Here is a 12,655-nt window from a genome sequence, read left to right on the forward strand (position 1 = left end):
TATTAATGGGGGGGTGAGGGGATATTATTAATGGGGGGGTGAGGGGATATTATTATTGGGGGTGAGGGGATATTATTATTGGGGGTGAAGGGATATTATTAATGGGGGGGTGAGGGGATATTATTAATGGGGGGGGTGAGGGAATATTATTATTGGGGGGGTGAGGGGATATTATTATTGGGGGGGTGAGGGGATATTATTAGGGGGGGTGAGGGGATATTATTAGGGGGGGTGAGGGGATATTATTAGGGGGGTGAGGGGATATTATTAGGGGGGGTGAGGGGATATTATTAGGGGGTTGAGGGGATATTATTAGGGGGGGTGAGGGGATATTATTATTATTGGGGGGTGAGGGGATATTATTATTAATGGGGGTTAGGGGATATTATTAATGGGGGTGAGGGGATATTATTAATGGGGGGGTTATTATTGGGGGGTGAGGGGATATTATTATTGGGTGGTTATTATTGGGGGGTGAGGGGATATTATTATTGGGTGGTTATTATTGGGGGGGTGAGGGGATATTATTATTGGGGGGGTGAGGGGATATTATTATTGGGGGGTTATTATTGGTGGGGTGAGGGGATATTATTATTGGGGGAATTATTATTGGGGGGTGAGGGGATATTATTATTGGGGGAGTTATTATTGGGGGGGGGTGAGGGGATATTATTATTGGGGGGAGGGGATATTAATGGGGGGGTGAGGGGATATTATTAGGGGGGTGAGGGGATATTATTAGGGGGGTGAGGGGATATTATTATTGGGGGGGGTGAGGGGATATTATTATTGGGGGGTTATTATTGGTGGGGTGAGGGGATATTATTATTGGGGGAGTTATTATTGGGGGGGGTGAGGGGATATTATTATTGGGGGGAGGGGATATTAATGGGGGGGTGAGGGGATATTATTATTGGGGGGGTGAGGGGATATTATTATTGGGGGGGTGAGGGGATATTATTATTGGGGGGGTTAGGGGATATTATTATTGGGGGGGTTAGGGGATATTATTAATGGGGGGTGAGGGGATATTATTATTAATGGTGGGGGTGAGGGGATATTATTATTGGGGGGGGGTGAGGGGATATTATTATTGGGGGGTGAGGGGATATTATTATTGGGGGGAGGGGTTATTGGGGGGGTTGTTTTTTGAGAGGGGGGTGAGGGGGGGTTTGCCTGATTTCGGGTGTCCCCGAGCTGCACTGACCAGGCCAGGGCGGAGGGGGGGACGAGGCCGAGGCTCAGGGTGTTCCAGGCCGATGACAGCTCCTCCACCCCGGGCTGAGCCATGGCGCCTCACGATCAGCGGTACACCGGCCGGCGCACACATGTGACGTCACGGCTCCACTCACTAGAGTCAGAGCGCGGCTGTGACAGGAACGCTGGATCTCTAGTGTGTAGCGCTCTGCCACTCCAAACCGTTTCTATGACGACCGCAAACTGCCTTACTCCTCGCCCCGCCCCGCTATGGGTACGGCAGGTCACGTGGAGAGCCCAACGTCCTGTCACTGGTTAATGGGACGGGGGCGGGGCGATGTAGGTCACGTGACGGAGTAACCAGGCGGGGAGCAGCCCCGGGAGAGAAACCGACCGAAGCCGAGAACCGAACCGAACCGAACCGAGCCGAGCAATGAGCCAACAGGGAGCCGCCCTGCAGACCTACAACAACGAACTGGTCAAATGTGAGCCCCCTCCCCCCCCCCCACTGCTACCAAACCAGACTACACCCCCCCACTGCTACTAAACCAGACTACACCCCCCCCCCACTGCTACTAAACCAGACTACACCCCCCCACTGCTACTAAACCAGACTACACCCCCCCACTGCTACTAAACCAGACTACACCCCCCCCACTGCTACTAAACCAGACTACACCCCCCCACTGCTACTAAACCAGACTACACCCCCCCACTGCTACTAAACCAGACTGCACCCCCCCACTGCTACTAAACCAGAATACACCCCCCCACTGCTACTAAACCAGACTACACCCCCCCCACTGCTACTAAACCAGACTACACCCCCCCACTGCTACTAAACGAGACTACACCCCCCCCACTGCTACTAAACGAGACTACACCCCCCCCCACTGCTACTAAACCAGACTACACCCCCCCACTGCTACTAAACCAGACTACACCCCCCCACTGCTACTAAACCAGACTACACCCCCCCACTGCTACTAAACCAGACTACACCCCCCCACTGCTACTAAACCAGACTACACCCCCCCAATGCTACCAAACCAGACTACACCCCCCCACTGCTACTAAACCAGACTACACCCCCCCCCCACTGCTACTAAACCAGACTACACCCCCCCACTGCTACCAAACCAGACTACACCCCCCCACTGCTACTAAACCAGACTACACCCCCCCCCCACTGCTACTAAACCAGACTACACCCCCCCACTGCTACTAAACCAGACTACACCCCCCCACTGCTACTAAACCAGACTACACCCCCCACTGCTACTAAACCAGACTACACCCCCCCACTGCTACTAAACCAGACTACACCCCCCCACTGCTACTAAACCAGACTGCACCCCCCCACTGCTACTAAACCAGAATACACCCCCCCACTGCTACTAAACCAGACTACACCCCCCCACTGCTACTAAACCAGACTACACCCCCCCACTGCTACTAAACGAGACTACACCCCCCCCACTGCTACTAAACGAGACTACACCCCCCCCCACTGCTACTAAACCAGACTACACCCCCCCACTGCTACTAAACCAGACTACACCCCCCCACTGCTACTAAACCAGACTACACCCCCCCACTGCTACTAAACCAGACTACACCCCCCAATGCTACCAAACCAGACTACACCCCCCCACTGCTACTAAACCAGACTACACCCCCCCACTGCTACTAAACCAGAATACACCCCCCCACTGCTACTAAACCAGACTACACCCCCCACTGCTACTAAACCAGACTACACCCCCCCACTGCTACTAAACGAGACTACACCCCCCCCACTGCTACTAAACGAGACTACACCCCCCCCACTGCTACTAAACCAGACTACACCCCCCCACTGCTACTAAACCAGACTACACCCCCCCACTGCTACTAAACCAGACTACACCCCCCCACTGCTTCTAAACCAGACTACACCCCCCCACTGCTTCTAAACCAGACTGCACCCCCCCACTGCTACTAAACCAGACTACACCCCCCCACTGCTACTAAACCAGACTACACCCCCCCACTGCTACTAAACCAGACTACACCCCCCACTGCTACTAAACCAGACTGCACCCCCCCACTGCTACTAAACCAGACTACACCCCCGCCCCCCCACTGCTACTAAACCAGACTACACCCCCCCACTGCTACCAAACCAGACTACACCCCCCACTGCTACTAAACCAGACTACACCCCCCCACTGCTACTAAACCAGACTACACCCCCCCACTGCTACTAAACCAGACTACACCCCCGCCCCCCCACTGCTACTAAACCAGACTACACCCCCCCACTGCTACTAAACCAGACTACACCCCCCCCCGCTACTAAACCAGACTACACCCCCCCACTGCTACCAAACCAGACTGCACCCCCCCCCGCTACTAAACCAGACTACACCCCCCCCACTGCTACTAAACCAGACTACACCCCCCCACTGCTACTAAGCCAGACTACACCCCCCCCACTGCTACTAAACCAGACTACACCCCCCCACTGCTACTAAACCAGACTACACCCCCCCCACTGCTACTAAACCAGACTACACCCCCCACTGCTACTAAACCAGACTGCACCCCCCACTGCTACTAAACCAGACTACACCCCCCACTGCTACTAAACCAGACTACACCCCCCCCACTGCTACTAAACCAGACTGCACCCCCCACTGCTACTAAACCAGACTGCACCCCCGCCCCCCCACTGCTACTAAACCAGACTACACCCCCCCACTGCTACTAAACCAGACTACACCCCCGCCCCCCCACTGCTACCAAACCAGACTACACCCCCCACTGCTACCAAACCAGACTACACCCCCCCTGCTACTAAACCAGACTGCACCCCCCACTGCTACCAAACCAGACTACACCCCCCACTGCTACCAAACCAGACTACACCCCCCCTGCTACTAAACCAGACTACACCCCCCCACTGCTACCAAACCAGACTACACCCCCCACTGCTACCAAACCAGACTACACCCCCCACTGCTACCAAACCAGACTACACCCCCCACTGCTACCAAACCAGACTACACCCCCCACTGCTACTAAACCAGACTACACCCCCCACTGCTACTAAACCAGACTACACCCCCTGCTACTAAACCAGACTACACCCCCTGCTACTAAACCAGACTACACCCCCGCCCCCCCCCACTGCTACCAAACCAGACTACACCCCCCACTGCTACCAAACCAGACTACACCCCCCTGCTACCAGACTACACCCCCCCACTGCTACTAAACCAGACTACACCCCCCACTGCTACCAAACCAGACTACACCCCCACTGCTACCAAACCAGACTACACCCCCCCTGCTACCAAACCAGACTACACCCCCCACTGCTACCAAACCAGACTACACCCCCCACTGCTACCAAACCAGACTACACCCCCCACTGCTACCAAACCAGACTACACCCCCCCTGCTACTAAACCAGACTACACCCCCCCACTGCTACCAAACCAGACTACACCCCCACTGCTACTAAACCAGACTACACCCCCCCTGCTACTAAACCAGACTACACCCCGCCCCCCCCCACTGCTACTAAACCAGACTACACCCCCCTCCCCCCCACTGCTACTAAACCAGACTACACCCCCCCTCCCCCCACTGCTACTAAACCAGACTACACCCCCCCTCCCCCCACTGCTACTAAACCAGACTACACCCCCCCTCCCCCACTGCTACTAAACCAGACTACACCCCCCCTCCCCCCACTGCTACTAAACCAGACTACACCCCCCCTCCCCCCCACTGCTACTAAACCAGACTACACCCCCTCTCCCCCACTGCTGCTAAAGCGGACTGCACCACTACTGTTGCTAAAGCGGACTGCACCACTACTGCTGCTAAACCGGACTGCACCACTACTGTTGCTAAAGCAGACTGCACCACTACTGTTGCTAAAGCAGACTGCACCACTACTGCTGCTAAAGCGGACTGCACCACTACTGCTGCTAAAGCGGACTGCACCACGACTGCTGCTAAAGCGGACTGCACCACGACTGCTGCTAAAGCGGACTGCACCACTACTGCTGCTAAAGCGGACTGCACCATAACTACTACTAAACTGGCCTGCATTACTGTTATGCTAGACTACACTACTATTAAAACCAGACTACATTACTACTGCTTAACAAGATTACACTATTACTATTGGTAAATCAGACTACATTGCCACCAAACCAGACTGCATTACTACTGTCAAACCAGACTACATTGCTGTTAAACCAGACTGCATTACTATTGCCATACCAGACATTACTGATAAACCAGACAACACTGACTCTGTTAAACCAGACTCCACTATTACTTCTAAACCAGACATTAGTGACTCTACTAAACCAGACTACACTGCTTCTGCCAAACCGCACTAAATTGTTGCTGCCAAAGCCATTACACTGCGAAATCAGACAACGCTGCTAATCCTAAACCACACTGTACTGATACTAAGGTGTGAAACCAGACTACACTAATACTGCTAAATCAGACTGCATTCCCAATACTGCTAAATCAGACTGCATTCCCAATACAGCTAAATCAGACTGCATTCCCAATACTGCTAAATCAGACTGCATTCCCAATACTGCTAAATCAGACTGCATTCCGCTGTTTGTGGCTGTGCCAGGCCGGGGAAGGCGCGCTGTTTGTGGCTTTGCCAGGCCGGGAGGGGGCGCGCTGTTTGTGGCTTTGCCAGGCCGGGAGGGGGCGCGCTGTTTGTGGCTTTGCCAGGCTGGGAGGGGGCACGCTGTTTGTGGCTTTGCCAGGCCGGGAGGGGGCACGCTGTTTGTGGCTGTGTCAGGCCGGGAGGGGGCATGCTGTTTGTGGCTTTGCCAGGCCGGGAGGGGGCACGCTGTTTGTGGCTTTGCCAGGCCGGGAGGGGGCACGCTGTTTGTGGCTTTGCCAGGCTGGGAGGGGGCACGCTGTTTGTGGCTTTGCCAGGCCGGGAGGGGGCGCGCTGTTTGTGGCTTTGCCAGGCTGGGAGGGGGCACGCTGTTTGTGGCTTTGCCAGGCCGGGAGGGGGCGCGCTGTTTGTGGCTTTGCCAGGCTGGGAGGGGGCACGCTGTTTGTGGCTTTGCCAGGCCGGGAGGGGGCACGCTGTTTGTGGCTTTGCCAGGCCGGGAGGGGGCACGCTGTTTGTGGCTTTGCCAGGCCGGGAGGGGGCACGCTGTTTGTGGCTTTGCCAGGCCGGGAGGGGGCGCGCTGTTTGTGGCTTTGCCAGGCCGGGAGGGGGCACGCTGTTTGTGGCTGTGTCAGGCCGGGAGGGGGCACGCTGTTTGTGGCTGTGTCAGGCCGGGAGGGGGCACGCTGTTTGTGGCTGTGTCAGGCCGGGAGGGGGCACGCTGTTTGTGGCTGTGTCAGGCCGGGAGGGGGCACGCTGTTTGTGGCTGTGTCAGGCCGGGAGGGGGCACGCTGTTTGTGGCTGTGTCAGGCCGGGAGGGGGCACGCTGTTTGTGGCTGTGTCAGGCCGGGAGGGGGCACGCTGTTTGTGGCTGTGTCAGGCCGGGAGGGGGCACGCTGTTTGTGGCTGTGTCAGGCCGGGAGGGGGCACGCTGTTTGTGGCTGTGTCAGGCCGGGAGGGGGCACGCTGTTTGTGGCTGTGTCAGGCCGGGAGGGGGCGCGCTGTTTGTGGCTGTGTCAGGCCGGGAGGGGGCGCGCTGTTTGTGGCTGTGTCAGGCCGGGGGGGGGCACGCTGTTTGTGGCTGTGTCAGGCCAGGGGGCGCGCTGTTTGTGGCTGTGCCAGGCCGGGAGGGGGCACGCTGTTTGTGGCTGTGTCAGGCCGGGAGGGGGCACGCTGTTTGTGGCTGTGTCAGGCCGGGAGGGGGCACGCTGTTTGTGGCTGTGTCAGGCCGGGAGGGGGCACGCTGTTTGTGGCTGTGTCAGGCCGGGAGGGGGCACGCTGTTTGTGGCTGTGTCAGGCCGGGAGGGGGCACGCTGTTTGTGGCTGTGTCAGGCCGGGAGGGGGCACGCTGTTTGTGGCTGTGTCAGGCCGGGAGGGGGCACGCTGTTTGTGGCTGTGTCAGGCCGGGAGGGGGCACGCTGTTTGTGGCTGTGTCAGGCCGGGAGGGGGCACGCTGTTTGTGGCTGTGTCAGGCCGGGAGGGGGCACGCTGTTTGTGGCTGTGTCAGGCCGGGAGGGGGCACGCTGTTTGTGGCTGTGTCAGGCCGGGAGGGGGCGCGCTGTTTGTGGCTGTGTCAGGCCGGGAGGGGGCGCGCTGTTTGTGGCTGTGCCAGGCCGGGAGGGGGCGCGCTGTTTGTGGCTGTGTCAGGCCGGGAGGGGGCGCGCTGTTTGTGGCTGTGTCAGGCCGGGATGGGGCGCGCTGTTTGTGGCTGTGTCAGGCCGGGAGGTGGCGCGCTGTTTGTGGCTGTGTCAGGCCGGGAGGGGGCGCGCTGTTTGTGGCTGTGCCAGGCCGGGAGGGGGCGCGCTGTTTGTGGCTGTGCCAGGCCGGGAGGGGGCGCGCTGTTTGTGGCTGTGCCAGGCCGGGAGGGGGCGCGCTGTTTGTGGCTGTGCCAGGCCGGGGCGACGCACAGTTTGTGGCTTTGCCAGTCCAGGGGGTTCAAATGATTGGGTGTTCTGGTTAGTAAATGAATTCTATAAAGCTGGCGATGTTATGTATCTCGTTTTGATAATTCATTCTTTCTCTTATTCCTGATTCAGGCATTGAAGATTTGTGCAGTAAAAGGGACGAGCTGAACCGACAGATTCTGCAAGAGGAGGAGGAGAAAAACAAACTTCAGAATGACATCCGTGTCCTGTCGGAGAAGCTGTCACGGGTCAACGAGAACCTGGCCAGAAAGATGGCATCTCGGAACGAGTTTGACAAAACTATCGCTGAAACCCAGGCTGCTTACATGAAGGTATGTACCCAGTACTGGCAGGCAAGGGAGCATGACTGCTTGTGGCTGTGCCAGGCCGAGGGACGCACTGTGTGTGACTGTGCGGGGGGGGGGGGGGGGGGGGGGGAGGGGTGTGCTGTTTGTGGCTGTGCCAGGCTGAGGAATGTTAGGTTTGTGGCTGTGTCAGGCTGGGGGGGGGGGGGAGAGGTTCCTGTTTGTGGCTGTGCCAGGCCAGAGGGGGGGGGGGGATGCTGTTTGTGGCTGTGCCAGGCCGGGGGTGCACTGTTTGTGGCTGAGCCAGGCCGGCGGGTGATCGGTGGGGGTGGGGGAGCAGGCTGTGTGTCTGTGCTGGTGGTGGGCACGCTGTGTATCAGTGCTGGGGGGGGTGGGGGGGGAGGGGAGGGTGCTGTTTGTGGCTGTGCCAGGCTGGGGAATGTTCGGTTTGTGGCTGTGCCAGGCCTGAGAGGGGCGCGCGGTTTGTGGCTGTGCCATGCCGGGGGGTGTGCTTTGTATTAGTTATTGAATGCTGTTATCAGGATATATTTATCTCTGCGAAAAGCTAAGATTTTCATTCTGCTATCGGGATACATTGAATAAAAAGGATCCTTTACGTTATCTGTCCATTTCCATGATTATTCCAGATTCATTCTTAAATCTATCCAATGTTTTTATGTGAACGTGGATTTTACGTCTCCACTGATGAATTCTGTTAATTCTAATCTCAGCAGGGGATGTCGGTCAGGAAATGATTGTATGGACCTGTTTCTGGTCTATTGGACATTTCTGCTGCCTGTTACACAATTAATGCAGAGCCTCGCAAGCTGTCTCCGTGCTGTCTCTGTATTAAGTGTCTCCGTGCTGTCTCTGTATTAAGTGTCTCCGTGCTGTCTCTGTATTAAGTGTCTCCGTGCTGTCTCTGTATTAAGTGTCTCCGTGCTGTCTCTGTATTAAGTGTCTCCGTGCTGTCTCTGTATTAAGTGTCTCCGTGCTGTCTCTGTATTAAGTGTCTCCGTGCTGTCTCTGTATTAAGTGTCTCCGTGCTGTCTCTGTATTAAGTGTCTCCGTGCTGTCTCTGTATTAAGTGTCTCCGTGCTGTCTCTGTATTAAGTGTCTCCGTGCTGTCTCTGTATTAAGTGTCTCCGTGCTGTCTCTGTATTAAGTGTCTCCGTGCTGTCTCTGTATTAAGTGTCTCCGTGCTGTCTCTGTATTAAGTGTCTCCGTGCTGTCTCTGTATTAAGTGTCTCCGTGCTGTCTCTGTATTAAGTGTCTCCGTGCTGTCTCTGTATTAAGTGTCTCCGTGCTGTCTCTGTATTAAGTGTCTCCGTGCTGTCTGGGTTTAGTAGTTGCTCACATTCGCCCAGACAGTCTGGTTATCACATGCCCCCGATATTATTAATCCTCAGTGAATTTAATCTGTTAACCACATTATCCCATGGGAAAACAAGGCAGGGGGACTGCAGCTGGTATCATGGAGCTTATCAAGACAACGACTTTCATATTCTGAGCCAAAATATTCCATCTCGATAATTTGCTGGGAAGCTTTCCAATCATGGCTTTGCCAGCGCACTGTGCATGGTACGATCTGTCATGAGTCCCATATAATACGAGCAGTGTTGGGCTTGTCAAACAGAGGGAGGAAAGCCACACACTTTTTATAAACTTCTAGAAATGTCCAGGCCTGTCAGTATTGCTATTGTAAACGTGTATTAAAGGGACACTATAGTAATGAAGCAGTCTTGCTGTATCGATCATGCCCGTGCAGTCTCACTGCTCAATCCTCTGCCATTTAGGAGTTAAATCCCTTTGTTTATGCAACTATAGTCACACCTCCTCTGGCTAGGAGTCACACAGCCACCCTACACACTTACAATTCCTTCTCTCCTGCTCTGTTAATGGTTTTCTAGATCCTGCAGGAGCCTCCTGTGTGTGTGATAAAATTTCAAGTAACTGAGCAATAGGTGTGAACTTCTAAAGTAAACACACAGTGCTGTAAAAACAAGACCTTCTTTTCATGGAGGCTGTGTGAGTCGTAAGATTGATACTGCTGTTTCGAATGTATGTTAGGAAGTACTTTGAAGCCTGACTGCGTGTAAACGGAGTTGGGAAGCGTTCTGCCTACGTGTGTTGCGATGGCGTTTAATATCGAGCCTTTCCTTTCAGATACTGGAGAGCTCCCAAACTCTGCTGAACGTATTGAAGAGAGAAGCTGGAAATCTGGGGAAAGCCACGGACGTGAGAGGCAGTGTAAATACCACACAGCCCTGAGACTGCCACTAGGCCATCACCATGTAACATAGCAATCGCTGTACTCAACGCTTTTATTTTTCATATATATGTTTTATTACCTTGTGCAGAAATCAGTTTAATAAAGATTATATTTCTGTGAAATGTCAGATGTTTTTAGTTTGATTTACTAAACCGGGGTTTGATAAATTTGCAATGACAATGGTAGCTGATCTTAAAGGGACACTGCAGTCACCAGAACCGCTTAATGTAGTTGTTCTGGTGTCTTTAGTCAGTCCCTGTAGGCTTTTTGCAGTAAACACTGTCTTTTCAGAGAGAATGCAGTGTTTACATTGCTCCCCGTGGGACGCCTCCAATGACAGTCACAAGAGACACTAGACGTGCTTCCTGGGTCAGTGCCGTACACTGTGCGGCACCTACGTTCAGTGAATCAACGCTCTGCATGGAGGCGCTGAGCATTCCCCATACAAATGGATTCATTCAATGTACAGTGGAACCTCGGTTAACGAACGCCTCGGTAAACGAAAGATTCGGGTTACGAATGAGAATTCGTAAAAAAAAAATGCCTCGGTTTACGAATTTTTTTCGTAATATGAAACAAGTGATCGGTTTATAGCTCCGCCCCCTGCATAATGGAGTCTGGGTAGCACGTGAGTGTGGAGTGTGGAGGTGTTGGAGAGGTTTTGGAGCCATTTGCAGCAAGATTTGGAGCCTTTTTGGTGCATCTCAAGAGGTGGAAAGGTAGGGAGCTGAGCTTAGTTGTTTGCATGCCTGTTACTGTGTGTTCTGCATTCTGGGGGGGATTTCCATGCCAGCTCATGTGCTGTGCATGCCTTTTACTGTGTGTTTTGCATTGTGGGGTTGTTTTCCATATCAGCTCATGTGGTTGCAAAGCATTTTTTTTTTTTGCATACTTAGGGACGGTGGTGTCATGGCACCCAAGAAAGCAGCGGAAGCTGGGAAGAGGAAGAAGGAGATGATTCTGCTTGAGGACAAGAAAGAAATCACCAGGAAGCATGAAGGAGGAATGCGATTGACTGACCTTGCCAAAGAGTATGGAAGGAGTGCATCCACAATCGGTACAATCCTAAAAATGAAAGAGAAGATAACTGGGAGAGATGCAGCCAAGGGAGTCACCAGGGTCTCCAAGCAACGGCCACCTGTTCTGGAGGAGGTCGAGAAGTTGCTCCTGCTCTGGATTGAACAGAAGCAGCGTGCAGGGGACTAAGTGACCAAGGCGCTCATCTGCGAAGAAGCCAAGGCCTTGCACGCTGACCTCCTCAAACAGCCAGGAACGTCAGCAGATTCAGAAGGCTTCAAGGCCAGCAGGGGGTGGTTCGAAAGGTTCAAGACCAGATCTGGCATCCACAGTGTGGTCAAGCATGGAGAGGCTGCAAGTTCCTATGTTGCTGCAGCTGAGGAATTTGCTACGGAGTTCCTGGAGGTCATAGTTTCAGAGGGCTACCTTCCTCAGCAGGTCTAAAACTTCGACGAGACTGGACTCTTCTGGAAGAGGATGCCAAAGCGTACCTTCATCACAGAAGAGGATGCCAAAGCGTACCTTCATCACAGAAGAGGAGACCTCATTGCCTGGCCACAAGCCGATGAAGGACCGTCTCAACCTCCTGTTCTGCACCAACGCCAGTGGGGACCTTAAGATCAAGCCCCTGCTTGTCTACCATTCAGAGAACCCACGGGCCTTCAAGAAACTCAAGGTGAACAAGGAGCAGTTGAGCGTTTTGTGGCAGTCTAACCCAGAGGCTTGGGTCACACGCCTCTTGTTTGTGAAGTGGGTCAATGCGGTTTTTGGTCATGCTGTGAAGAAGTACCTTGTGGACAATAACCTGCCACTCAAGGCCATGCTGCTCATGGACAATGCTCCTGCCCATCCTCCAGACCTCGAGGAAGACTTGCTGGAGGACTTTAATTTCATCAAGGTCATTGTAACGGATCGCCTGGCACCCCGACTGGGTACCTCCGTTTAAAGGATGCTCCTAGCGCTTCCTGAGGACTCCAAGCACTCTGGCAGACACCACAATCACCGAATCGGAGAAGCATATAAATCCTCTCAAGCCTCTGAATGCTGTAAACAGTTGAATAGGAACCATACGAATAGGTTTGCACTCCTAGCAGTCAAACTGGAACAGCATGCAATAAATCCTCCCCCAATAATGAGACGACACTTCACTTTGAGGGTTAAGCAGGAACTCTAGACTGGCACATCCAGCCTGGCTTTTATTACAGTCAGGTACAAATAGAACACACCCAGGGGGAGGTTGGAAATAACCAATTACATACAAGGTCCAACCCACACATCCCCTCCCCTCAGATAAACAGTTAACATAATTGGAGCA

At 54.0% G+C, this 12,655-nt stretch overlaps 2 protein-coding genes across 2 annotated transcripts in view; one reads left to right on the forward strand and one right to left on the reverse strand.

Moving 5' to 3' along the window:
* Positions 1–1,419, reverse strand: part of ANAPC2 (anaphase promoting complex subunit 2) — a 41,322-nt gene extending 39,903 nt beyond the window's left edge. The window contains exon 1 of the mRNA XM_063433102.1: positions 1,204–1,419. Within this exon, the coding sequence (XP_063289172.1) occupies positions 1,204–1,290 (87 nt within the window). The 5' untranslated portion in view covers positions 1,291–1,419. The remainder of the gene's footprint in view (positions 1–1,203) is intronic.
* A 188-nt stretch (positions 1,420–1,607) lies between these two features.
* Positions 1,608–10,450, forward strand: SSNA1 (SS nuclear autoantigen 1). Its single transcript, XM_063431815.1, has 3 exons — positions 1,608–1,682; positions 7,879–8,078; positions 10,218–10,450. The coding sequence occupies exons 1-3, from the start codon at positions 1,631–1,633 to the stop codon at positions 10,320–10,322; spliced, it is 357 nt and encodes a 118-aa protein (XP_063287885.1). The 5' UTR covers positions 1,608–1,630; the 3' UTR covers positions 10,323–10,450.
* The last annotated feature ends 2,205 nt before the right edge of the window (positions 10,451–12,655 follow it).

Source organism: Pelobates fuscus, chromosome 9 (genome assembly GCF_036172605.1).
Source record: "Pelobates fuscus isolate aPelFus1 chromosome 9, aPelFus1.pri, whole genome shotgun sequence".
Taxonomy (NCBI): Eukaryota; Metazoa; Chordata; class Amphibia; order Anura; family Pelobatidae; genus Pelobates; species Pelobates fuscus.

Excerpts from the sequence above, each read along its gene's own strand:
- SSNA1 (XM_063431815.1), top strand. The coding sequence starts at position 1,631 with ATGAGCCAACAGGGAGCCGCCCTGCAGACCTACAACAACGAACTGGTC. Across the intron at positions 1,683-7,878 it reads CAACAACGAACTGGTCAAAT|GCATTGAAGATTTGTGCAGT; the intron begins GTGAGCCCCCTC and ends TTCCTGATTCAG. Across the intron at positions 8,079-10,217 it reads CCCAGGCTGCTTACATGAAG|ATACTGGAGAGCTCCCAAAC; the intron begins GTATGTACCCAG and ends CTTTCCTTTCAG.